Source organism: Rhizopus delemar, genomic scaffold (genome assembly GCF_000149305.1).
Source record: "Rhizopus delemar RA 99-880 supercont3.16 genomic scaffold, whole genome shotgun sequence".
NCBI classification, from domain to species: Eukaryota; Fungi; Mucoromycota; class Mucoromycetes; order Mucorales; family Rhizopodaceae; genus Rhizopus; species Rhizopus delemar.
This window is the reverse complement of record NW_027137842.1, coordinates 162148-187405: the sequence shown is the minus strand read 5'-3', so window position 1 is coordinate 187405 and position 25258 is coordinate 162148. Positions and strand designations below refer to the sequence as shown.

The 25258-nt window shown below is 35.5% G+C and overlaps 13 protein-coding genes across 13 annotated transcripts; 4 read left to right on the top strand and 9 right to left on the bottom strand.

Moving 5' to 3' along the window:
- Positions 1–1604: 1604 nt before the first annotated feature.
- RO3G_15348 (uncharacterized protein) lies at positions 1605–2211 on the bottom strand (the record flags this gene model as incomplete). The annotated part of the gene is made up of 4 exons (XM_067669932.1): positions 1605–1768; positions 1821–1896; positions 1951–2110; positions 2159–2211. The coding sequence occupies 4 exons, from the start codon at positions 2209–2211 to the stop codon at positions 1605–1607; spliced, it is 453 nt and encodes a 150-aa protein (XP_067526033.1).
- A 1989-nt stretch (positions 2212–4200) lies between these two features.
- Positions 4201–5096, bottom strand: RO3G_15347 (uncharacterized protein; the record flags this gene model as incomplete). The annotated part of the gene is made up of 4 exons (XM_067669931.1): positions 4201–4425; positions 4476–4590; positions 4686–5033; positions 5089–5096. The coding sequence occupies 4 exons, from the start codon at positions 5094–5096 to the stop codon at positions 4201–4203; spliced, it is 696 nt and encodes a 231-aa protein (XP_067526032.1).
- A 588-nt stretch (positions 5097–5684) lies between these two features.
- RO3G_15346 (uncharacterized protein) lies at positions 5685–5807 on the top strand (the record flags this gene model as incomplete). The annotated part of the gene is made up of 1 exon (XM_067669930.1): positions 5685–5807. The coding sequence occupies one exon, from the start codon at positions 5685–5687 to the stop codon at positions 5805–5807; it is 123 nt and encodes a 40-aa protein (XP_067526031.1).
- Positions 5808–6521: 714 nt separating this feature from the next.
- RO3G_15345 (uncharacterized protein) lies at positions 6522–7971 on the top strand (the record flags this gene model as incomplete). Its single annotated transcript, XM_067669929.1, has 2 exons — positions 6522–6532; positions 6582–7971. 2 exons carry the CDS (start codon positions 6522–6524, stop codon positions 7969–7971), a joined length of 1401 nt encoding a protein of 466 aa, XP_067526030.1.
- An 823-nt stretch (positions 7972–8794) lies between these two features.
- RO3G_15344 (uncharacterized protein) lies at positions 8795–9848 on the top strand (the record flags this gene model as incomplete). Its single annotated transcript, XM_067669928.1, has 4 exons — positions 8795–8897; positions 8949–9017; positions 9194–9305; positions 9365–9848. 4 exons carry the CDS (start codon positions 8795–8797, stop codon positions 9846–9848), a joined length of 768 nt encoding a protein of 255 aa, XP_067526029.1.
- Positions 9849–10736: 888 nt separating this feature from the next.
- RO3G_15343 (uncharacterized protein) lies at positions 10737–11144 on the bottom strand (the record flags this gene model as incomplete). Its single annotated transcript, XM_067669927.1, has 2 exons — positions 10737–10982; positions 11115–11144. 2 exons carry the CDS (start codon positions 11142–11144, stop codon positions 10737–10739), a joined length of 276 nt encoding a protein of 91 aa, XP_067526028.1.
- Positions 11145–11682: 538 nt separating this feature from the next.
- RO3G_15342 (uncharacterized protein) lies at positions 11683–11823 on the bottom strand (the record flags this gene model as incomplete). The annotated part of the gene is made up of 1 exon (XM_067669926.1): positions 11683–11823. The coding sequence occupies one exon, from the start codon at positions 11821–11823 to the stop codon at positions 11683–11685; it is 141 nt and encodes a 46-aa protein (XP_067526027.1).
- Positions 11824–12620: 797 nt separating this feature from the next.
- Positions 12621–14490, bottom strand: RO3G_15341 (uncharacterized protein; the record flags this gene model as incomplete). Its single annotated transcript, XM_067669925.1, has 2 exons — positions 12621–14352; positions 14414–14490. The coding sequence occupies 2 exons, from the start codon at positions 14488–14490 to the stop codon at positions 12621–12623; spliced, it is 1809 nt and encodes a 602-aa protein (XP_067526026.1).
- An 890-nt stretch (positions 14491–15380) lies between these two features.
- Positions 15381–17828, bottom strand: RO3G_15340 (uncharacterized protein; the record flags this gene model as incomplete). The annotated part of the gene is made up of 8 exons (XM_067669924.1): positions 15381–16121; positions 16321–16441; positions 16501–16622; positions 16674–16945; positions 16995–17159; positions 17241–17358; positions 17554–17767; positions 17824–17828. The coding sequence occupies 8 exons, from the start codon at positions 17826–17828 to the stop codon at positions 15381–15383; spliced, it is 1758 nt and encodes a 585-aa protein (XP_067526025.1).
- A 1601-nt stretch (positions 17829–19429) lies between these two features.
- On the top strand, positions 19430–19594 carry RO3G_15339 (uncharacterized protein; the record flags this gene model as incomplete). Its single annotated transcript, XM_067669923.1, has 1 exon — positions 19430–19594. The coding sequence occupies one exon, from the start codon at positions 19430–19432 to the stop codon at positions 19592–19594; it is 165 nt and encodes a 54-aa protein (XP_067526024.1).
- Positions 19595–20343: 749 nt separating this feature from the next.
- RO3G_15338 (uncharacterized protein) lies at positions 20344–20979 on the bottom strand (the record flags this gene model as incomplete). Its single annotated transcript, XM_067669922.1, has 2 exons — positions 20344–20886; positions 20941–20979. 2 exons carry the CDS (start codon positions 20977–20979, stop codon positions 20344–20346), a joined length of 582 nt encoding a protein of 193 aa, XP_067526023.1.
- A 1795-nt stretch (positions 20980–22774) lies between these two features.
- On the bottom strand, positions 22775–23026 carry RO3G_15337 (uncharacterized protein; the record flags this gene model as incomplete). The annotated part of the gene is made up of 1 exon (XM_067669921.1): positions 22775–23026. The coding sequence occupies one exon, from the start codon at positions 23024–23026 to the stop codon at positions 22775–22777; it is 252 nt and encodes an 83-aa protein (XP_067526022.1).
- A 467-nt stretch (positions 23027–23493) lies between these two features.
- RO3G_15336 (uncharacterized protein) lies at positions 23494–23820 on the bottom strand (the record flags this gene model as incomplete). Its single annotated transcript, XM_067669920.1, has 1 exon — positions 23494–23820. The coding sequence occupies one exon, from the start codon at positions 23818–23820 to the stop codon at positions 23494–23496; it is 327 nt and encodes a 108-aa protein (XP_067526021.1).
- Positions 23821–25258: the final 1438 nt, after the last annotated feature.

Here is a 25258-nt window from a genome sequence, read left to right as displayed (position 1 = left end):
TTGAAGTTTTGAAAAAAAAAAAAAATGCTTTTTTTACTCACTTCGTTTGTAGTCACTTGCTGAGCAAAATGTAATATATTTCAATCATCTTATACCGCTACTATATCGATACCTACCACATGTTGTGGTAGGTAATTTGGATCTATTGAAACTAGTCCTTATGATGATTTTGCCTGATAAAGTAAGTTGTAAGGCTTTTAGAAAGCACACAAATACTAAATGCTATTTTATTAATAGTTGGGACGAATGGTTTGTGATCTACACTTTGGGTCTATACGTGTGTTTGGTGACCAATTTGATCCAATGTTTATTGATGCATCTTTTAAGATTCCATCCTATGAAACGATGTGTTTTTGGCAATTGTTAGCCGCTGAGTTACAAGGAAAAACAAAAGTTGTAGAAAGCATTTTTGCAAAAGCTCAAACCATTGATATTTTAAAGACACAATGTAAGTAATATTCTATTGATTTTTGGTAATACTAAGATCTTTTTTTTTTTTTTTTGTAAAGTCAAAAATGAGATAATACCATCTTTGTTTACCATCATTTCTTCAGTAAAGCCTACAGAAGACTTATTATGCGGTATTGTTTCCATTATTCCTCAAAATACTAAAAACTCGAATCCTCAAGTTCAGTTTGTATTGGCTATGTTGCAATATTGGTCAATAAATTCAGAGGATACATTTGCGACAATTTTATTTGATATTATTAATGGAATGATCGATCAAATAGAAAACGAGGATTCAAAGCCAATAGTTACTGAATCCCTGATAAATATACTTGCAATTTGGTGGGAACAGAAATCAATACCAGGTAATAGAAAAGTGCGAATAGATGAATAACTTTTACTAAATATGAACATGACAGATTCATTTAAATCTAATAAAAAACTGTTGGCAAATATGGCAAAATTAAGTGGATCAATAGGAATAGCATGCCCTAAAGAATGGATACAAGGTATATACAGTTTTAATTACTGTTATGCTTTACTAATACTTTTGTAGATTCACGCAGAAAGAAAAGATCTATTTTTCTAGATTCTGATGAAGAATGATTTTTTTTCTTAAAAAAAAGTTGTACATAAAATAGTTCTACTTTTCGTGTAATAAAGATAATATTTAAAAATAGCGTAATAATTAGTAGTAGAATTTTAATTAAATTTCTGTTCTAAAGGTCGAATATAATGCTTAGGATATTCAACGGTTAATAAATAAACATGGTGAGTCTCTAGTTCAATCTTTCCTGTTTTCATATCAAAACGAACAGGTACATGATGAGCTCTGCGGTCTAAAGAAACATGGTAACCTCTTTCAGATAAAACATCCATTACAATATTAGCGAAATGGTCATCCCCTAACATAGGATCGTCACTACATCAAAAGTTTAGCATTCATGTGCAATATTACTGTAGACTGACGCTATTTACGTTCTAATGTTTGCATGTCCACTGATGGAATGTCTGTTCACTTGCGGGATGACATGATTATCAATGAATTTGATAGCCTTTTGAACATTGTATGGTTCTGTTTGTTGATAGTGCTCTAGTCTGCTTATAAGGTCCTATATAAGCATCCTTTTTTAACATCAACTGAAATTTACAATCTTTTACTTTTGTACCTGACGTGCATGAACACCAATTTGTGTTGCCAGTGGAATATGAGAGATAGCATCATAAGTATCAGAATCCAATTCTAATGAAGATTGGTATTCAAATTCTTTCAAAATGATTTGAAGCACTTCTTTAATGGACCCAGTTGCATTTACCAAATCTAATGAAATCATAAATCTGTATTCAAATCAAGTCTATGCACTTTTACTTACGAAAAGGGAACATCTTTGATAACTTCAATAGAGATCCATAATGTGCCTTGAAAATGGCATATCTCTCACGAATCAACTATAAATATCATTTTAGCAAATGTCGAATTATGAGCCTTTTTCTTTTCTTTACACTTTCATCATTATCTGTTACACGCTCTTCCCACAAAACACCTTGTCCAGTTTTTTTTACTTCTAAATTGTGCTCACGTATCATCCTGCCTCTTGTCAATTGTCTTTGTACAGAAATTTCTTCATCCACGTAAAGTACACATATACGAAATACAGGTCGTCTGTGTACAAGATTAGTATCATCAACCGGGATACATACGATAACTTACGGAAATTGGTCTGTTCTATCGGTATTCCAATGTTCCCTTCTAAGCTCGGTCATTTTATCATGCAGTAATTTCAATGCCTCAACCTGAATGTCTGTTCGAGGAAATCCATCTACCAAGACACCCACGGTAGGATCACAATCCAACATAGCATGTAATATAAGTTCTATAACGTATCTATCTGATATCATTTGTCCCTGGTTAATGAGTTCTTTGCATTCTGGTGTTTGAAGCAATTGAGATACTGAAATAGGAGGATTGGTAATACCACGTGCCCTCAATATAGAAGGGGTATGGGTACCTTTTCCTGACCTTCATAGACTTAATGATAACTGCCTCAAACAAGTTGTCTCATACTTACCCTGGTGCACCCATCAAAAAGATAAATTCTCTAGGCAACTGAATATTTTCTCTTCCATAGTGATCTTCAATATTTTTCCACGCTTGATTAAATATTAATTTTGCGTCCTTTATCTCTGTCGCTCTAATAAATCATAAGCACAACTAAAACAATATCAGGATTCTATCTGCTGTATCTAACCTTTTATCAGCAGCTTCTTGGCCGGGCGATCGAGAAGAGTTGCTGTCTAGAAAGAAAGTGTGTTACTACTGAAACTCTTTTTTTTTTTTTTTATTGAGAGACTTACTGGTCCTTTCAGCTAAAACAGGTAATCTTCTAGGTACTGAAGTAGTTGTATAGTATACACGGGGAGCTACTAAGGGCTTGAGTAGAGTAGACTTCCGTTGTTGGAGGACCTGAAAAAAGCATCTTCTCATCATATTGGTTGTTATTATATAAAAAAAGAACGTAATAATAAAGGTGTATATGCGGGGTTGCTTTTAATCTCAGGAATCGCTTGTTGAATCTCTGGCTATCACGAGCAGGCTTTGTTCTCCATGCAACAAAGATGAGAAAATTCAACAAAGCTCTTTACTTAACGTTTATATTATACAATCTTGATAGAAACCATATACAATAAGAATAAAAATAGTCCTATATCTCACATATAGTATGCTATAGATAGTTTCACTATTAAATATAATTAAAAAAGATATTTAAGTAAATAAGTCGGAGAGATATTAGTCTCGAAATTACCAAATTTGTATTTTCTATAATCACTCACTTAATATCGCACTAGAGCATTTTATATTAAAAATTAAGTTACTTTCCAAGTGTCTCTTTCTTGTGTAATACTTCAAGTAACATTGTTATTTATAGCTTCATTATGTCTCCTTTTAATATCACGAACAAAGTATTTTATTGATCTTGTTTCAATTTCGGATGTATTCGGGGCCCATCCGAATCCCCTTTTTTTGTTTTCTAATACATTTACCCACGGTGTGGTAGTATGAACATTTGCTCATTGTTTACATTTTAATTTTTGATTTTCAAGTAACACATAGTAACAGCTCTCTTTCTTTATCTCTGCCTAAACTTTTTTCAGCAGTCAAAAGATAACCTCCAATTAAACTAATAAGGGATTAAGATGTGACATTGACTATACAGTGCGGCCGGTGAATATTGGCTGTTTTGAAAAAAATGGTTGGCGATTTTTGAAAACTAAATAGCGTCTAGCCAAAGAATAGTTGGCAGCATGTTTTCAAATGATTGTCGTTTTCGAAATCTTACGTTATCTGTTAATAAATAAGACTCTATTGTAACTTTTTCTTAATGTAAACAATTGTCTATTCGTACCTTCTCTTTTTTTTTAAGCGTTGTGTTTAACCAATGATTAATCGTAGTTGCATATCTTTTGAGGCTATAGTAATTAGCCCAATTATATTCATTTATCTTCTGTAGTCGTAATCCTTCTTCAAAACTAGCAAAAATACTTACAACTGACTATTTTTAATACCCATCATTTATACCATTAATTGAACCTTCCCTACGTTTGAGTCTCTGTCTATTTAATTTATTGATATTTTATTATTGAGCTTAGTTTATCAAATAAGTTTATTGAGTTGACATCTTCAAAACAACAATAGAAATGCTTAAGTCCTCTTTGCTCAAAGATCAATCATTACTGCAAAAGAGCTCAGCAAAGTCAAGCCAGCTCATAACAAAAAGGAGACTCTGGTCGGAGGGGCGAACTGTAAACGTAAATATCGTCAACTTCGGTAACACGAGACGTAAGCTTGACTTCAGCAATTTCGTTCAACAAATCGTCTAATCTAGCAGCCTCAGTACCGACTTCAATTATTATACTTTTGTTTCTTTTGTGAGATCTTTCCAACTCCCTAACTAATTTGCATGATTGCTCAATAATTTGCTATAATCTATGAATATATGTACTTTTGACTTCAAAAATGGCATACTAACCTTGAGCTTCCAAATAGTGTTTGTCATATTCTTTATGTCTTGCATAGAATTGGTAGGCTTGATACAAAGTATGGCACTTTTGATGGGGTTGAGAACATAAAGCTTTTTTTTTTCACTAGTCTAAAAGTCCAGATTTGGATCCTGTCTTTTGCAGCATGAATAAAACACACTTCGAGGCGCATGAATATATCGGCATCAGCATAGATATACTTGTAGGCAATGATATGCAGCATTACCATCAGTCTGTAAGCAGCCTTGATGAAATCATTTGTCTCGCGAGTGGGATCATCTACATTGAAAGGACCTGATGTCTCTAGTAAGCCAAGTTCTAAATCAAGTTTATCGTCAAAGATGATGCCATCAGCATTATAATAGTGAGAGGAAGAGCGGCCTTGACGTCTTAGCTCTTGTGTGATTGCTTTAAGACGCGTCTCACCTGTGTAGAAATTGCAGGTTGGGAGCACTGCAACAACAGCATCAAGAAATCTCCAAACAACTCGGTGATTATAAATAGACTCTGGCCTTGCTATCTCAGGATGTGAAAAAACTTGAGTAATACTAGTAAAAATATTGATGAAAAAGTGATCAAATAACAACAAAGGTTGATTCTTACAAAATCATAAGAAACTCATAGCAAAAAGTCAAACTTGGAGATGCTGTTCTCTTAACACGCAACGAATTTCTAAGTAGATGCTCATGACATTCATCAACAGAAATGCTCTAGAAACAACCAGTGAATATTTCGCTTGTTTACATTAATAAAGCTTTTTAGTCCCTCATAACGCGTCTTGATAAAAACCACAGATAATATGAATACTAACAACATCACCAACATCAGTGATGATTTAAAGCATTGTAATATCTGGCATATCATACTAGTATATTAAGCAGTAATTCTTTTTGTTATTAGAGCTTTTCGTGCAATTCCTTTACCAGCGATGGCAAATACATTGTAAAATTAGTTGACAATTGCATAGTGCTTGCTCCTGTCCGGATACTGCTAAGCTTTGCAAATATATCTTCTTGACAAGTCGTATTACACGAATTCCTTTCTCTTTATGCTTTTCTTTGTTTGAGCCACTTTCTGATGACTTGCCAGATGTTGAAGACAGCTGTGATATTGATGAAGCAGAAAACATTTGTCTTGCTGAATATCTTGAAAATATTCAGAAATATCACAACTCGTTTTACAACAGCTATCAGCAGAAAATGAGCAAGATCAAGTCTGGTATGCGTATGCATTCATTGAGTAAAATGGAAGACGCCATGAAGAGATCTGTTGCCAATACCAGTGATGTTGATGAGAGCTCTGCTTCTCTTCCTCCTAGATAAAGATAACAATTTTTTTTTCATATAATATTATGAAAATAAAACTTCAAAAGTTTCATCTCTCAAGTGTCAAATAGAATATTTTAATGTTTTTTTTTTTTTTTTCAAAGTCTTCATTTTTTATTCATTTATCCCCTGTGACTAGCATTTATCGGTCATTTATATTTATGTTACTTTCTACCGTTTTTTGTGCTCCATTTTAATTACAAAATAATAAAAAAAAAGTTTTTTTTTTCTGCAGAATTTTGACGTATGTTCTTATTCAACTAAAACAAATGACAAATTGGGTAGATAAAATAAATGATCGAGTGGCACGATCAGTTGTTGGAAAATATTTTCAATTAGAAAACTCTGGACATAGAAGAGAAAGAAAAGGCACAAAATTTATGACAGAAATGCGTGCTGGAATAACCGTTTTCTTTGCTATGGCAAGTATTCCACAGCTTTTTTTTTTAAAAAAAAAAAAAAAAAAAAAAAAAGTTGAATTAACTTTTATTTTTTATACAGGCTTATATTATTTCTGTCAATGCTTCTATTATCTCAGAAACAGGCGGTACATGTGTCTGTACCCCTACAGAAAACGATACCACTTGTGACAATGATCTTGCCTATACGCAATGTGTATATAATTTTAGACTTGACTTGATTATGTCAACTTCCATTTGTGCTATGATTTCAAGTATTTTGATTGGTACTTTTGCTAATTTGCCGCTTGGTATGGCTCCTGGGTAAATAAGAATACATCTAATTACTATGTTAATAACCTAATTGTAACAGTATGGGTTTAAATGCCTATTTTACTTATACAATTGTTGGATACCACGGCTCTGGTAAAGTACCTTATGAAACTGCTTTGGCTGCTGTTTTCATTGAAGGTGTCATTTTTTTCGTACTTTCTCTATTTGGTGTCCGACAGTGGCTTGCTCGTATCATTCCTATGAGTATCAAAGTTGCCATGGGTTGTGGTATTGGGCTTTATTTGTGCTTTATTGGTTTACAATCATCTGCTGGTATTGGCCTGGTACGATTAGACTACTCTACGCTTGTCACTCTTGGTGGCTGTCCTACTGCTGACTTGGACGCAAATGGCTCTTGTCTTTCTGGGCATATGACTTCCCCTACAATGTACATGGGTCTTCTTGGCTTAATGCTCATGGCGCTTCTCATCATGTTTCGTGTTCGAGGCGCTATTTTGATTGGTATTATTGCTATTGCTATCACTTCTTGGCCACGTAATAGTCCTATCACCTACTTTCCCTATACTGAAGAAGGTGACCAAATGTTTAATTATTTCAAAAAGGTGGTCACTGTACACAACCTAAAGAATGTGATGGGCCGATTCAATTTTGACTTGACATCAAAAGATATCTGGATTGCCTTGATTACCTTCCTTTATGTCGATATCTTGGATACCACAGGTACCATGTACTCTATGGCACGTTATGGTGGCTTTACAGACAAGGCAGGTGATTTTGAACATTCAACCTGGGCATTTTTGGCTGATGCCTGCTGTGTGTCTATTGGCTCTTGCTTTGGTACCTCTTCATGTACTGCCTTTGTTGAATCTGGCGCAGGTATTGCTGAAGGAGGTAGAACAGGTCTCACAGCCCTTTGTGTTGCCTTTGGTTTCTTTATTTCCATCTTCTTTTCACCTATCTTTGCTAGTTTCCCACCTTGGTCAACAGGTCCTGCTTTAATTTTAGTTGGATCTATGATGACATCTAGTGTACGTAATATCAATTGGGATTATCCCGGTGATGCTATTCCAGCGTTCATCACGATGGCTGTTATGCCTTTTACCTACTCTATTGCTTATGGTGTTATCGGTGGCATCTTTGCCTATATCATTTTAAATGGCACCGTTTATTTAATAGACAAGGGTTCTCGTGGCCGCATACATCCAGATTATTCGCAGCGTGAAAATTGGTGGACAGCTGTACTTAGCAGATCATTTATGCCCATTTGGATGCAATTCATTGTTGCAAAAGTACGCGGAAGAGAATTTGATTGGCGTGCAGATGAGTATGAGTTCGAAGATGATGATGTATCGAAGCACCATCAAGCAACTGAAGAAAATGACGAAAGTCCAACTGTTATATTAGGAGCAGAAAATGACTCCACATTAGGCATAGAAACAATATCCATTGATAGATCTGAAAAACATTAATTTTTGTGTATATAATTTGACGTGAAAAAAATAAAATAAAAGTTTTTACTCTTTTCTTTTTTCATAATCATATTTAATAATGGAAACAGAAGATATACTTAAAGAAGAAAGACATGAGACAACAAGAATTGAGAAAATTGAACATGACTATGCCCAAATACAGCGTAAATTTCATAAAAGGTAAGCTAAAGTTCATTTTTCAAATTGTAAGTTTAACATTGACAAGGAATGAGCCTGGTGGCTATGGCACAATACAAGAGTATTGGAAAGATTTTACACATGTAGTTCAACTCACTTTGCATTTAAAGACTTCAAGCAGCATTCAAATTTTGCTTAATCTAACAGGTGATTTTCATGATGTTTTTGATGAATTCAGCGAAACCAAAAAGACATTGGATTGCCAAGAGTATTTTGAGGCAATGGAATTTGCATGGAAAAGCATTATTCAAACTCATAAAGTTGATCAAACAGACAAAGTTAGAATACTCAATGTTCTACGAGATGGTCAAGACAGGGCTGCAGCGTTTTCACTTCCATCCGCATATTCTCATGCAATTCAAATGTTGAGCGGAGAATGAAACAAAAATAAACCTTGTGGACGAGAGTCTGGGACCATATTTTTAAAGGGCAAAGCTTTGTTTCATTTGCCATTTTATTGACTGTACCACCTTGTCTACTTTTGAATGTTAATTAAACGTTACCTGAGTTCCCATCATTTATTTTTACTATTTAAAAAAAGATAAAACTTTTCTTTCTTTCAATTTCTTTATTCTTTTTTTTTTTTTAAATCATCATTCAAAGGCATATACCAAATTTTTAAATCATGAAGTTCTCTGTTGCCGCCATTTCTGCACTCGTTTTGTCCACAGCCGTTTCCTTCACTACAGCTGATTCTTACAGTGATGCCATGAAGTCTTGGTGTGGTGGTAAGTGCAATATTTTTATTGTTATGAATACAATTGACACACAATGATTAGGCCTTGATGTCACTTTCCCTACTGCTTCAACCGTTGTAGTTGCTGGTAGTAAAACCAAGGTTACTGTTAGTAAGTATATAAAGAAACAGTCCTGATTTTAGTTTTTAATGATTTGCCTTTTAAGCTAGAAAAGCTGATAAACGCACAAAGACTGTTACTGGCCTAGATGTAATGTAACACCAGATTTTTAAATTAGCAAAATTCTAAAAAAAAGTTCAATTAGTTATATTCTGTTGACTCTAAAGGAAAAGCTAAATATGTTCAAAATGTTTGGAAAGGAAAATATGCTTTGCAATCCTCTGCTTCTATTACTGACACAATCCCCAAGAGTGCTGCTGCTGGTCTTTACTATTATCGGTAAGAAAAAAAAAAAATCAAGGTTTAAAAATAGCAACAAAAAGCTAATTAATGTTTAGTGTTTGGGTTACAAACTTAGTTAATGGCCAACATGGTCCTGACTGTTTAGAAACATCTCACACTTTCAAGGTCACTTCTGGATCTCACACCAATGCTGCTGGTGTAACTGAATATGCTGAACACCTTGATGATGCCAACATTTACTCTAATGAACATTACAACGGTTGTTTCGGTTTGTCTGTTGATTATCCTAAAGCTGGTAGTACATTCAATGTCGACGATCACATTCATATCCAAGTCGATCGTGACAGCACCTCTCAAACCGACTCCTTGACCAAGGTTGAGTTATACAAGGGAGATGAATTGGTTGAAACTGCTTGGTCTGGAAGCGAAGCTCTTCAAAACTCCTTCACTCTCAAGGATCATCTTAAATTGGATAATGTCGATACCAGCGCTGATTATCACTACAAGCTTCAAGTCACCTCAAAGAAATCTGATACATCATGTACCTTTGAATCAAACACCTTCAAGATCTCAAACTAAGAAAAAAAAAAAATGCAGTTGACTTTTTTGTTGTATTGTAATAAAGTAAATCACAAGTTTTTTTTTATCCATCTTTTGTGCAGTAAATCAAATAAACACAAAAAATTAGAGTCTGTATATCACTTGCTTCCTTATTTACACACAGGGTTCTAATACTTTTATGTAGATCTATTAATTGCTCAATTTTAATGAGCGAAGTTGTCATAATTAAAGAAATAATTTAATAATTGTAACTATTTCCGGAATTTTTTTGTATGATTATATTCTAGTGCTGTCTCCAGATAAGGACTATTACAGTATAAGAAAAGTTACAACAATAAAATAACTATTGAGATATTGATTGTAATATTCCTACATTTCTTGACGACATAAATTTTCATTGTGGATTCGTCTAAGTAACACTGCGGCTATTGCTGTTGCTTCATTTGGCCAAAAAGGTGTGTCTTCAAAAATAGATTTCCAGTATACTCTTCCTAAGCTCAAATCCCCATAAGCAATTGCGTGAAGGAGGTCAATTTTTCAATGCAGTAGTGTTTTGGCTGTTGCTTGAAGTGGTCGATATAGTTGATCAAAAGATAGTAGCGAAAATTGAGCGAGGCATCGTTGTGCTAATGTATCCCATATGGATCGTTTAACTGGGCGGAACCGCAATAAGTGTTCATCTGTTTTAATTGCACTACATATCATGCATCCTTCATCAGCGATATAGTTAGATATGATTTTATGCAGACGAGAACGTGTAGGAAGCTTTGAATGATAAGGCTTCCATAGAATGATCCGTTCTGGATGTGAGATTGAGGCGTGCCAAAATTCGTTCCAGGAAGATATGCTTGCTCTAGGGTATGAAGAGAAGAGGCACTCTAGAGAAAGTATGTCAAGATTTCGGTATCACTTGATGTATAATTTTTCAATTGGTGTGCCATCTGGGGATGACGGGCTGGATAAAGAGGCAAACTGAGGCGCAGGACGCTGAAAACCAAAAAAGGGTATAAATCCTCCAAGAACATAATTGGGTGAGCTTTTAAGGACGCCAAAAGGGTTTTCTTTTACTACTTTGCCTGCACGCAGGAGATTAGGATATGTTTCAGCCTTGTTTCTTGACTGACTAGACAGAAAAGATCTTCTAGTAGTAAGCTTACCATCGATAACATTGAATCCATGTACATCTTTTACTAAGAGTGGCTTCCAATATGTGTTTTTTATAAGCTTGATCATTTATGAACGAGGCTGGGCATACTCTAGATAAATGTATTTCCTCTGTTGTACCAGTACCCAGATCAGTTCAGTTGATTTCATAGTCTATATGCCTTAGAGTACGAAACATGGACTGGAAGCAACCAATTTTTTTAAGGTCAGAGCTACAAGTAACAAATGAATAAAAGTACAGTTTAAAGATTTTCCCAGCTTTATTAAGATAATTAAAGATTACAAAACTATATAGAAAACAGGCTATATTTACACTACTTGATCTACTAACTGACGTTTTTTTTTAAAAAAAATTGAAGATTATTTATAAAGTCCATTTAAGCAGAGGGTGTTTATCACATCTGTTCGTCCGGACTAGTTCAATCTGAAGTAAAGTAAAGTGAGGGTAAAAAACCCTTTGGGATCAAGGGCAAAAAAAATGTCAATGGAACAGTATTTGGAACATGGTAACATCCTTAATGCTTTAGGAGCTAATTTAGAAGGAGCTGACCATGTGGTAGTCTGGTACAAGTATCTATATAGTGGTAAAGTTGTTCCAATTCAAACAGGATTGAACATACAGTTAGCCAACGAATAATCCAAGGGATAACTGCACGGTTTGAATGAGGAATTTTTGTTGACAGAAGATTCAAAAGAAACGACAAACGATCTTCGATAATACTAAGCATTTGAGCTGGTTGTGCATATTGAGACATTGAATTGCGTGCATTTTGCCAGTGTTTGAATCGGGTAGAGGGGACAAGGCTGGAGCTTGCTGCCAGGCAGCCATCCAAGGCGCCATCTTATGTATTGTCTACACTCTTTTTGGGTCATTGGTAACCAAAGGATTGGATCAAGTGAGACTGTTGGTCGACAGCAAGAAAGCAGTTTTGAATTTTTATGATGTTTTTGATAATCCAGACCCAGTTGCAGAAATTGTTTCTTGATGGCCTTGAAAGTATTGATACTGAGTTCTTCCACTGGAGGGGGTATGCTTTTTCAAAGCGAGAACTTGGACAGTTTGTTCCCTTGTTGGTGTCTGTCGTGTTGTATGTGTAGCATAAGTTTTGTCAGGAGAGCGTCTTCAGGTAGCGTAAAAGATTGAAGGAAAAATTGAGCTTGGAGTTTGCTTATTCGCTCTTTCCCTGTTGGCAAGCGCGATAAGTAACGTATAAATTTGGTTGAAGCTCGTTTAGATCTACCCTATATTCGTCGCAAGAATTCATTCTGAGCATCTTCTAGCGCTTTTATTTGTGAAACAGTAAACCGATTAGTCGCTAATCCATATTCTAGACAAGGACGAACTATCTGTGCATAGAATCTAGTGGATAAAAGCCTGTCGAAACCATTAGGGTTGACACTCACAGCAAAGCGAGTTTGATTACCGTGTAATCCAATCTATTTCCGGAAATGGTATATAAATTAATAAACGTTTTTTTTTATACACGAGTTTATAATCTAATTTGCTTATACAATATTTATTATATTCACATTATTAGCAAAATAAGAAGACTCTTGTGCGATAAATCAAGCCGTGTAGGAACATGCTTAATTTTAATAAATAAATAAAAAAGGGGAATACTATTATTAAAAGCTAAATAAAGAAGGATTGTTGTTCTGTATTGCCTTCAGCACACGTTGTACAAAAGGCCTTGTTTTTGCAATCTCACCCACAGGTGTTTGTAGCAGTACCTTGATCAATCTTGACAATCCTTCAAGGGCTTTGGCCTTTATTGGTGTATTTTGATCCACATGGTAAAGCAAAACCTCACAAGCTTGTTTCAGTTCGTGTACGCATGGTCTAAAATAGCAATCTACTTGAACAATCCAGGCGTCGAATAGCTCTACTAGCGAAAAAGCAGCTTGCGTACATCTTTGCACAGACATGGGGGTTGGCAAATAGCTTTGATGAATCAGGATCCACTGCCCATGGTGTCGAATCCACTGATTATAAACACATCGTCGATGCCAGATGTCATTTGATACAGTCGCCAAAGGAGGTAACTGTTTTTGAAATTCTAACAATCGTTTTTCGATCCTTTCAATCGCTTCATAGTTTGTCTGTGCTTCCTCTGTGAAGATCGTTCGACGAATGTCTCGGGTGATTTGACAAGTGTGAAACTCGATCCACTGAAAAAGAGCTTGATCATTGGTCAAACTATGTTGAAAATAGGTGGTGGTGCTTACATGATCATCTAAATGAACTTCATAGGGCTTATTATGATAGTGTGAAGAAGAGGTGTCCAAAAAATACATGAACCAAAGCAAGGATCTTGCGTATTCCTTTATAGACTGCACATCCATTTTCTGTGAAAACATAGCTGCTTGGTTTTCGGCAATCCCATCTAGGGCATCCTCTCGATATAGCTGAAGAGAGAGTGCCATGCGTACTGCCATACCAGAGTAAATGTAAACAACAGATGTATTACCGTTTTCAATATGATAGAGGACAAGGTTACAGATTGCATGACATGTTGTCAAGCAGGGCAAATCGAAATACATGCTCGATAAGAGCCGTTTTGCCCACTTGTAGTACTGAACTGATATTTGTGTACAACTGGATTCGTTCATTGTGTTGTCAAATATTTGAGGGTGCCAATAAAATGCGTGCGGTAGCATATGACATATAACGGATGCATACAGTAGCTGAAAGGCAGGTGATAAAGAGGTATAATCAGTCTCAGATAAGATGTTGGTAAATAAGCTGTCAAAAGGACCAATAGCACCATACAGCAGACATGTTTTGTAGAGTGTCAATAAGTGACGTACTAATTTGTTAGGTAATGCGGTGGGTATGCCCTGGTCATTTCCTTCGACTTCTTCCTCTAGTAGCTGTAGACTTGGATTATTGCTATCTTCACCACCACATATTTTGGGTCTCAAGCTAGTAAAATGACTCAGTTGAACATTAGTAAATATCGAATGATTTCTCGTCAACCAAATTGGTTTCTTTTCTGGAGGAGGGTATAAGGCAGTATTGTCTTGAGCAAACTGTAATAGTGTATGATATATCTCTGTGACCTGCGACATGTTTGTATCGATCGAGAGTCCAGCTTCTGACTTATAAATTTTCCAATTTTGAAGAGAATTGATACGAATATCCTCACTAGGCTTATGAACAGCGTAAAAAAGGTCTTCAAGTTGACCAAACTCATTAACTACTGAATGGATCTGATCTTCGAGACCCGCAAAACGATCTCGTAGAGCAGTGCTTTCCAAATCCCCTGGTGTGTCCAAATAAGTACAATCAACACCAGCAGCTATGCATTGTTCGCATTCAGGTTTTGATCTTGAGCATTTTGAACGATTTTTTCGGCATCTGCGCATTAATGAGAATAAAATGAATAAAAGCAGTAAACACTCAAAGAAATCATGTGTACCTCTGGCAGGATAAAGCCATGCGAGCTCTTCTTTTGACAGGTTGAGAAGAACCACTTGTCTCATTTTCAGTGTCCATGTTGAAATAATATAATAAAAAAAGTAAAATGTCATTTTTTGATTCGTAGGACAAATTCCAATTTAGGTAATCTCAAAAGAGTTTTTGATCAATGCGCTTTCCCTATTCCTCTCCTTCAAGGGTATTTTTATATTAAAAGCCTCTTTATTCTCGATAATTTCTTTTAATTATTCTTTGCTCTATTGTTGAAGTAACAATTACTTCTTAGACTTGTATGCTAAGTAGTGTGTTTGAAAATAGCTTAGGACGGTATTTCAATATTCCTGTAAATGATATAAAGAAACGATCACTACTAGAAACTGGTGACGCGTGGTGCTCTACAATATATAAGGAACCTATATTATACATGCTAAAGAAGCATTTAAATAGCTGAGACTTTACTGCTTGAATAATATAAGTCTGGAATTAATACTATAGGAATTCATATGACTAATGGTAATTTAGTTTGCTAATTTGCACTTGCTCAAAGAGTAGAAACTATATCACAAATAAGTGTCGCCTTTTTCAAAAGATGCAATGCAAAATTTTATCACGAAAAAAGTAAAGTGTGAATCATCTTAATGTAAATAAAAATAAAAATAAAAAAAAATAAAAAATAGAGTTAAGCAATTGAATATCAACAGAATGAACATATCTAGCTGATAGAAATCATAAATAAGCAAAAGATTGATTTCAACAAAAAGTAAATCGAGTTACAGTCATTCAAATATAAAGCGTATATATGTTCGATGTAAGACATTGTACAAATTTAAAGAAAAGAAAAGCATAAATTAGAAGCTGAACATCTTGAATAATTAAACCAAATTCAGCATCAAATGGAATTCAATAGCATTCAATTTAATCACATGTTAACAAAGACCCACACTTTACTTGTATTATAACTTGTTTTATTAACCGATAATATATTTACCAGCTTTGCTATGTTTTTTAACCTCTCTGATGTTGACCCATAATACATTAATATCGTTTCCTTGATTGATTTCTAACTGAGACAACACACTGTTACTAATGTCGAAACGTACAGCAATAGGCTGAGGTGTGCCTTGATTCTTGGTCTCAAATTGTGCCTTAATCGTAGCCTCATCTTGGCTATCCAGCGTACCAATATCCCACTTGATGCGGTGGTGAGCTAAACTTAATTCTCCTGCAGGTATGCTTAACGCGTGCTGCACATCGCCCGTTACTGAGGTGACAAACATGACATTCTCCAATGGACCTGCATGCTGCTTTTGATATTTTATCAACAATCTGCTTTTATCTGTCTCACATTTCCACATGGGCTTAATCAACAATGGCAACTCATTCAAATCCACCTCATATTTAAAGGCAATCGTGTCGCTGGTCAAGTTGAGCGATAGAAGCTGATATATGTTATCGGACACTAGACTAATGTGTTCGGAGAGTTCAAGGTGGGTTGAAGGAGGAAGATTCAATTGGAAGCAGATGGGTGAGGCGCTCTCGGTGGGTCCTGTGTATCGGATACGTGCTTCACCCATAACGGTAGATTTTTCAACCTGTCCTGACTTTGAAAGGACGTGCAACGTCTCAGTGATGGCCACATCTATTGTTGGTAAACTAGTAGAGGTTTGTCCTTCTTCAAATGATTGTAAAAATGGTGAAGCATTGTTGGGCTGCTCCATAACAGAATACAGTTGTGTAGCGCGAACTCTGAAATACAAAATTGTTAGATAAAAAAATGATACTATCTTTTATATCTTTTACTCTCTACGCCCTCTTAATCTTCTAGCAGATGGGTTTGCGTTTTTCTGTTGTTTTTTTTAAAAAAAAAAGTAAGAAGCAAGCATTTAAAGAATATGATACGGAACATACTTCTTTTAACAAGGTAGCCACTCGAGTGAGTGCGACAGCTGCATTGGATGCATCTTCTTCTGTCACAGCTTCGTTTTTAATGTCCACTCTGATACGAGGATTTGTGTTATTACTGAACAGACTGAATAACAAATAACTTGATTTAGAACCAATTCATTAGTCAAGGCTTTTTTTTTGTACCTGCCAGCATCTGAACTCATATCTTCTGTTTCTATCAAAGATTCAGAAGCTTCTGACGGCCAAGTACGATTTCGGTCAGGAGGTGGTATGGAATAACCTTCTGAGTCTACTACAATAAGTGGCTATACAAAGGTTTAGGATAGATATATAATGATCATTAAAAATTATTTTACCGTATCTTGTTGTTGTTGTTGTTGTTGTTGTTGTTGTTGTTGTCGTTGTTGCGAAACTGTAGCTGTAGTGAAACTGGCTGCTTTTCGAAGATGTGGTGTTGCCACTTCAATTCCTTGGCTGCTATAGCCATTGTCATGACTTTGAATCGAATGAATACTGTTTACTTCAGCCAAACTGCCCGAGTGACTAAAGCTTCTTTGACGATTGGGCTCTATATTATGGTGTTGATCATTTTTGGGTTTACGTCGAATACTGACAAATGAGGGGAAAACTACAGATATCCTTAGTTGCCTCTTTTGTTATCATCATTGTTCACTTACATCTCTTTTTCTTGCTAGGTGATGCCGCTTGTTTTAAACTAGATTCGGACAGAGATGTTTCAGGTACAACAGCATCATGACTAGATAAAAGATCTTGTCTAGGTTCATGCTGTACAACAGAACAAAAGTTTGCAATTTCATTCTCAACAGAAAGTGATTCTGTTACTGCCAATGCGGTTCTTGTCAGCTATTTGATATTAATTCACTTTTCTTCTCACACTCCATCCCTTTTCATCTTTCTCTAACCTCTAAATTCTTTTCCAAAACACTTTGCTGAAGAGACTCGAAATTGTGTACAAGGGATTTCATCACAGTCCAACGATATTCGTCTAATGCTTGATGTTTCTGTGAAGAATAAGCCACGCTATTCTTACATTATATAATTTTACTATTTTACTTTTAAATAAGCCGGTGCTTCGTTCTGCCATTCTTGCATCTTCTTCTCTTGCTGCTTCATGAATTCCGTTGCTTTTGATTCGCCTTTCCCGCCTGCTTTTTTATGCTGTAATGGAAAAAATGAATCTTTTCTCTTTTTTTTTTTTACTATCTAGAATATTACCTTTTGGGTTTTTGAATCCAATTCATCGAATTCTCGAGAAATTTTGCTTATTGATTCTTCCATGGATTGGATTACGTCAAAATCTGAATTGCTAACGATATGTTGTCTAAACGGTTGTTCGATATCTTCAAGTATCTTTTTTGAATAGTTTGCGTGAATATTGCTTAAAGCAGTGAGTTCTTCATGTAATGTTTCCCATAAAGGAAGAAAAGTACTAAAAAAAAAGTGAATATTTTCAGCAGGAATAAAGACCGAAGAGAACGGACTTACCCCATGGCTGCTTTGTTTGTCAAGTAGTGTTTTTTTGATAGTTTTAACAGGTTCTTTACGTACAAATCTTCTACCTGTGCACTACACGAAAATAGTTTAGTCTATTTCATGTACAAAAACAAATTGACAAGTTACCGATCTCGAAAATAGTCAGCAAGTTCGTCATTGAGTTTTAAAGCTGATGTGAGTCGTATATGTGTTGAATCGAGAGTATGTCTTGGTCGCTCATTCTATGCATAGGAAATTTAAGCGAGTATTCACTAAAGTAAGTAAAGGCTTACAATAAAAGTATTCAAATACATTTCTTCTAGTGTCATTTCTGAAAGAAAAAAAAAGTGTAAACAGGTTACAGAAGAGGGAAAAAAAAAGAAAAAAGAAAAGGGAGTGTCACAAAAGAAAATCATCTTGCCTATAAACGGTAATTCATCTGATTGTTGCACATTAATTCAGAATTAGACGTTTTTCTTTCTTGAATGGATTAGACTTGACGTAATTTGGATATGAAGAATTTGTATAACAAGGCAGTCAAAAGAGAAAGAGAGAGTGTCAGGCTATAAAGTATCTTTTGTGACAGATGTGTGTATGGTGAATGAATAATGAATAATGAGATGTTGTTTACTGTGTTCGAATTAGAACGTGGCAAAGTGCCTCATTATGAGATTTCTCTTCAAGATTGAGTAAAAAGCTGGGAAATATTTGAACTTGGTAAATTTATCTCCTCGCATGCTTATACCTTATTCACAGTAAAATTTCAATAAAGATTCGAGATATCAAAGCAGTTTATCACACGCTTAACTCTTTTGTGTTATGATTTTAGTAACCAGATTACTTGTTTAGAATATTAATAAGCATTGATTTTTTATTTTCTTAATTTCTACACTTGATAAAAGCATGAAATCCATTTTTGTATTATTAGCAAAAGTATTTATATTTCTCCTTTCTGTCGTTGTAGCTGGAAGCAGACACGTGCCTTATTGGTCACCGAGTATATTCATTAGACAGCTAGTACATGGTCCAGGATAGTCCTCGTGGCTATTGAAGGATTTCTCAATGTTTCTGTATTGTTCAGTAATTAAAGTTACTGCAAACTGCTCGAGACAACTTAATAAAAAGATAGCAAGAAAAGAATAAGAGAATTGAATAACATTCAATAAACGTAAATACATTTATTATAAATCACACTAAATGATAACATGAGGTTTATATTTGAAGGTCAATATGAATTATAGAAAAAAGATGCATTAAAAAAGAGTTTTTATAGTCAAGGACAAATGAAATTTATTAAACAGAAAAAGATTTTTTTATTTATTTAAAAAAAAATACTTTTTTTAGTTCTCAAAGCTTTTAGACTTTGATTAACAGGATCAACCACGAGAAGGTAAAAGTACATCTGATCCCAAAAATAAATAAAGCTGTAGTATCTGTGCTGCCAAATTCAACACGCAAAGCATTCAAGAAATGATTAAAGAGGAAAGAAAAGGAAAAGGAAAGGAGCAGAGGGGGTGGAGAAGGGAAAAAAAAAGGATGTTTAACCTCTCACTCTTATTTAAAGTTGATCAGGCTTCAAATAAGATTGATTGGCCTAATCGAGTTGCCACGACAAAACATGACAAGCCAATTTGCAAAGCTGCTCCAAGGTACTTTGCAGACGACCATCTACCAACCAAAGCCACCAGTTCATGAAAGTATTACTGACAAGGCACGATCACCCTTCAAATCTAGCTTTTCTCCTGTATCACTCGCTGGGTTCATCGATGTGCAAGCCTGTTAGGGGTCTGTCAATATTTCGCTAGACTACAACGGTATCAGATATTGATGGCCTCCACCAGTAAAGATCGACGCTTCCGAGACTACAGTGACCCTCTGGATAGATTCTAGAGCCTTTTTTGACACCTTTTGGGACAACAGCAGTTCCTCCACTTCCTTCTGCGAGCTCTACAGGTCTAATTACCAGAAGTTTCATCACCAGAGTGGACACAAGGCTGTTGAAGCAGGCCAAAGAACCATGAAAAGATATTAAAGAATTAGTAAATACAAAATTAAACATAAAAGAATAAAGAATAAAAAAAAAACAAAAGGACCCTTTTTATCTCTTTTTTTTATTGTCGTTGAGCTGAAAAAAGGGTCTGAGAAGGGATAAGGTTTGATTGGTCAAAAAATAAAATTAGCTTGATCAACCCTTTGGTCGTATAAATTTGGTCAGGTACAAAAGAAAAATGTCTAGATAGGATTTTTATTGAGGCAGTTACCGAATTGGCTAACATAATAATGAATAAAGTGTTGCAAATGCTCAACAGGAATAGCCTCACTTGTTTCGATGATTCTTGAGCTGAGGGTTTCATTATCACTAAACTTTGTTCGCTTCACTTTACTTTTCAAGACGGCCCAGAATTGCTCAATAGGATTAAGCTACGGCGAGTAAAGGGGAATACAGACCGGCACATGTCCCCTTCTGATGATGACTGGGTCAATTATAATTGGTACATGAATTGGAGCATTGTCCATAATGATATGTAATCCTCACATTTCAGGAAACTCACCCATGATATCAATAGTATCGTTGATGAATTTAGTATAGTGTCCAGAGGTAGTTCCCTTAGGAACGGAAATCCTATCCTCAGGTGCTTTTCTTTTTGTGGCCCCAACAACCTTTCTTCTTTTGATATTTCCAGACTCTCTCATGGTCAAGTTGACGACACCAAAAGCAGAAATTGCTCCAATAACAGTCTGCGAATTGGTTTTAGCAGAAGGAGTCTCAACGATTGCAGCCGAACCTTTTGCTGACCAGCCTCTGCTACGGTGCATGTTGGTGTCAAAACCTGGCTTGTCAACAAATACGCAGGTATTCAAGAAATTGATGCCCTTCTCGGTCCACTCTTTGACCCAAGCTGCGCGGGGTTCAAGAGTCTTTTCGCAATTTCTAGCAATAGCATGGCAACTTACTACTTTGAGGCTGAGATTGCACTCTTCTTTCATGAACTCTGTGACTCTAGACTTCTTTATTTCTAGCCCGGCGAAGCTGATCAGATCTTCAGTTGCATCCTGAATTGTTGCAGAAGTGTCCTAATCAAAAAACTTGATTAAGTGTTCTTTGTGTGCGTCGTTTAACTTACTAACTTGTCTGTTGGGAGTACGGTTAATCTTCTCCAAAGGCATGTTCGTTTTTAGATCATCATTATAAGATTGTTTTCATTTTCAAGCTGTATAGTAATTAGCATTTGTAACTTTAGCTGCATCTTTTGGTTTCATTAGTTTTTCATAAAGGAAAAAAAATATCTTCTTCTGTCCTCATCAGTGTAAACATTGTATTGGGTAGCCCTTTCTTTTTTGGGCTGAGGGTCTTCCATAACGACATCATACTCATTCACTTCAAGTTGAAGCTTTTGATTTTTGATAGATTTACAAAGATCACTCAAGCTCTTTAATCTGAATGATTTCTCCTCAAGTATAGAAGTTGCTTCTTTTCTCTCTTCATTCATAATGCTTCCGTGACCATCTTCATAGAAAAACTGCAAGTTGAAATAAAAAAATGTAAGTGAAAAAATATTTGATCAAAGGGTTGACCAATTTATTTTCAAAAAAGCGTGCAGCTTAATTTCCTTTTTCTAAAAAATGTCCAAGTGGCAGTGGAACGACTGTATACTTATTTTATACTAAATTATTCATTAATGTGCAGATTTAAAACTTTTTAATTTCTAATCAACACCAATTAGAAAAATGTTCATAAAAAGAAAAATCGTGCGCCAGGTCGTAATGGGTGACGAAGCACTTCGGTATATCAAGAGCTTTTGTAAGTATACCGAAGTGTGCCACGAGGGAAATCTTTGAGGGCCTGGTAGCTATCCTTTGTTGTGACGAGGCCATCGTCTGCATAGTAGTAGACTCATGTTTTGCTATTCTCTGGGGTTGGTTGCTCTCGGGTTTCCCATTTATGAGTTGAGCAAAATGATAGAAAATACATGACTTGGCCGTAAAAGGTGACGAAGCACTGTGGTATGCTGTAGGGCTTTGTAAGGTATGCTCTGGTGTGTCATGACGTATTTGAAGACTTGATAGCTATTCTATGCTATGACGAAGGTCATTGCCTGTGTGGCAGTAGACTGTATGTTTTACTGTTGCTTGGTATGGGCTGTCTAATATGCGTATTGCTTTTCTGTACATCTTGTAGTTTAGTTTTATTGCATTCCTAAGGAAAGTATCAAATTCTTTGTAAAGGTTCAATTACTAATATTGAGTCATTCATTTATATCTCTATTATGTCAAGGTCAAGAAACATCAGGCATGGATCCGTTTATAAATCACAGACTACTCATACACGATTATCCTCCTGCAAAAGGATTCATATGCCCCCAACACTCCAGAAAGAAGTCTGCCAATGATGTTAATTCATATGAAATCAAGTACATCGCTTTCAGATAATATTTCCTTTTTGTATGATGCAACAGGTTAAATAAAAGCTTTTGCCAAAGACAGTTTCCTAACACAATTGCTGCATAACATGATTTAAAGACGATGTCAAATAATATTCATAAATTTTAATAAATGGCCAAAATTTCGAATCATGTTCTGGTGAGTAAAATGGGCCATTTTTTGCCAAGCCTTTGCAATGGTCTTTCTCTGTTAACCGAACGATGCTTGGATTAACGATGTTAGAAAGCAAAGGTGATGGCATCGTTGAGCCTCTAGCTTGCCTCATGTTTTGCTGATGAGAAGCAGACAAATTCTTCAGTTCATCCAAGCTGTTTCCGATTTGTTACTACATTAAGAGAAAGATTAAAACGGTGTTTGTAATAGTGTTGGTAGCTTTAGATGAAAATTGTATGGAAGCACTCCAAATTAACCAATATTTACATGAAACAGAAACGATTCTCTGTGTTTACATGTAGATAATAGGATACAACCTCTTGCCAAATTTTCTAAATCTAAACCATCTGCACTTGTCAGTGTGATATCATACCTTGAAGTTCCAAAAAAACATGATTGCTTGTTCCAGAAATTCTTCCTTGTTGGCAAACTCATGCTTGATCTTCAACTCATCTTCTTTCCAAAGATGGAACATGTTTTCTCCAAATGACATTGACCAAAGTTTGATCTGGACCCCAGCAGCATGAATAAAGTATACTTTCATTTTTTCAAAATCGGAAACAGTGGCATATTCGAATTCGTCTGCTATCGATTTCAGTATTGAAAGTAGACCAAACATGGTGACAAAGTCGGAATTTAGTCGGAGTCACCTTTGATTCCTTTTTGATTTTTAAAGCTTATTTTGCATTCAAAAGATGCTCCTTTTCATGGAGATTCCAATGGTATGCTTTTCGGTGTGGTTGGATAACTTTAACAGACGTTATTGAAGAAAATGTAAAAGAAAATAAGGAGAAAGGAAAATAATCAGCTTCGTCGCATCGGGCATTGAACGAATACACGTTACAATTGGCCAACATTATTTTTCTTACCTACAACCACACCAAATAAATTTTCCAAAACAAAATTTTGAAAAAATATGGCATGCAATACATGTGAACCAAGTCTTGCCCATCCTTCTTGTAGAGCCACATTCAATTGCTGCAAGTTTTTGACTGACGATCTTTTTCTCCCAATTCGCCTTTCAAGAGCATTCCAAACATGCTCAATGGGGTACAAATCAGAGCTTTGAGCAGGCCAGTACTCAAATCACCTGATTAAGTGGTTCCTTCCACCATCGAGCATAACCACCTGTATGACAGGAAGCTCATCCTCTTGGAAGATAAAATCCTTCTCCTGATGCATTGTGACATTTATAAACCAAGGGTGAAACCTGTTGGCTAAATCATTGATGTATGTTTCTTGGTCTACAAAACCGGTGTCAATCATTTCTAAAGATCCGAAACCTCCTTCCCAAAAACATCCCCAAACCATAGCACCACCACCGCCGCACTTGGCTGTAGATGCTACACTTTTTTCGTCATAACGCTTACCTTCCTTCCTGTGCACTCTTTTACCACGATTACAGCCTTCCATGCAAAAGTGCGACTCATCAGACCAGACAACATTTCTCCATTGTCTTTGGTTCAATTAATGTGCTCCTTCGCCCATCGAAGCCTACTTTTGCGATGTCTTGCAGTCAATCTAGGCTTGTGAGCTGCTCTGTACGATTTGAAGTCGAGTTGATCGACATACGATCGAAGAGTTTCTATACAAACAAAAACATCTAGCTTTGCTAGCTCCATATTTATTTCTTTAAAAGAGGCAAAAGGATCCTCTCTAACCGTGTGTTGTGTTCTAAAAAGATAAAAGACACCCATACTTTACTTTTTTTGTTTCATCTTCAGATATAATTAAAGACTATGTGCAGTTTATGGATATTCGAGCTGACATGTTCTTTTAATGAGCTGATGGATGAGAAAAAGACAACTTTATTTGTTTAAACATAATCTTTTATTTAAGGTCCAATTGACAACTTTATTTTGTCCGCAAATTAATTTAGTGGCATTGTATTATTTTCTACTCTCACATGATACATCAAGAAGATGATCTCTGGACGCATTGTTCACTCAATGTGCCAGTACACTAAACAGAAAAGAACGCCAAACGAATCAACATGAAAACGAATACTCAATTGATACATCGTTTACATTATTTATCAAAATCACCATAATTCTCTTTACAATTGAATATTTTCCCCAGTTACTTTGTTTTAATATGTTATTTCAAAGTATCTATTGTAAAATAATACAAAAAGGCTTTCTTCTCGCTAAAATTAATTTTGGGTGCTGAATATATTTTTTTTTTTGCATGTTCAAGCAATTGAAGTCAAGAACAAGTGTTATTATTAAGCTTATCGTTATTGTACATTAATAGTCTTTTACAGTCTTTTATTAATTGGTTTCTGTTATCACTTCACCGTATAGCGAAACTAAACATAACATACAAATTAGCAACTGTCAATGGCTTTATGATGATCGTATTTGATTTTGGTCATGTCATTTTTTTAAAAGCACCAGACACTTCAACCACACAAATTTCGATGTCTCCATAATTATGAACTCGAAGGATCCCGTCTGCATGGTAGCTAAAGCAATTATCTACATGCTCTCCTTTTAACTTTAGCTTCTTGGTCGTAGAAAGCAAGGCTTCTTCATCAGGATAGAAACCAACGTTGAAATCTGGATATTTTTCAGCGCCAGTCAACGAAAACGCAGCTTTCAGGAATGGGTCAACGAATAGATCCTTAAGTACTGCTTCACTATGAGTGAACTGAAGGTGACTTGCATATATTTTAGTACTACATTAAAAGAAGGATCAGTACTTTAGCACAGAGAGTTTTGGGGTCCAACAGATATGAATAATACTCTCAAGGCGTTAATTATTCGTATTTCGCTTTTTTTTTTTTTTTTTTTTTTTTTGACTTAAATTATAAAGCAAGCAAAACGAAAAGCCTATGAAGCGAAATATGCAC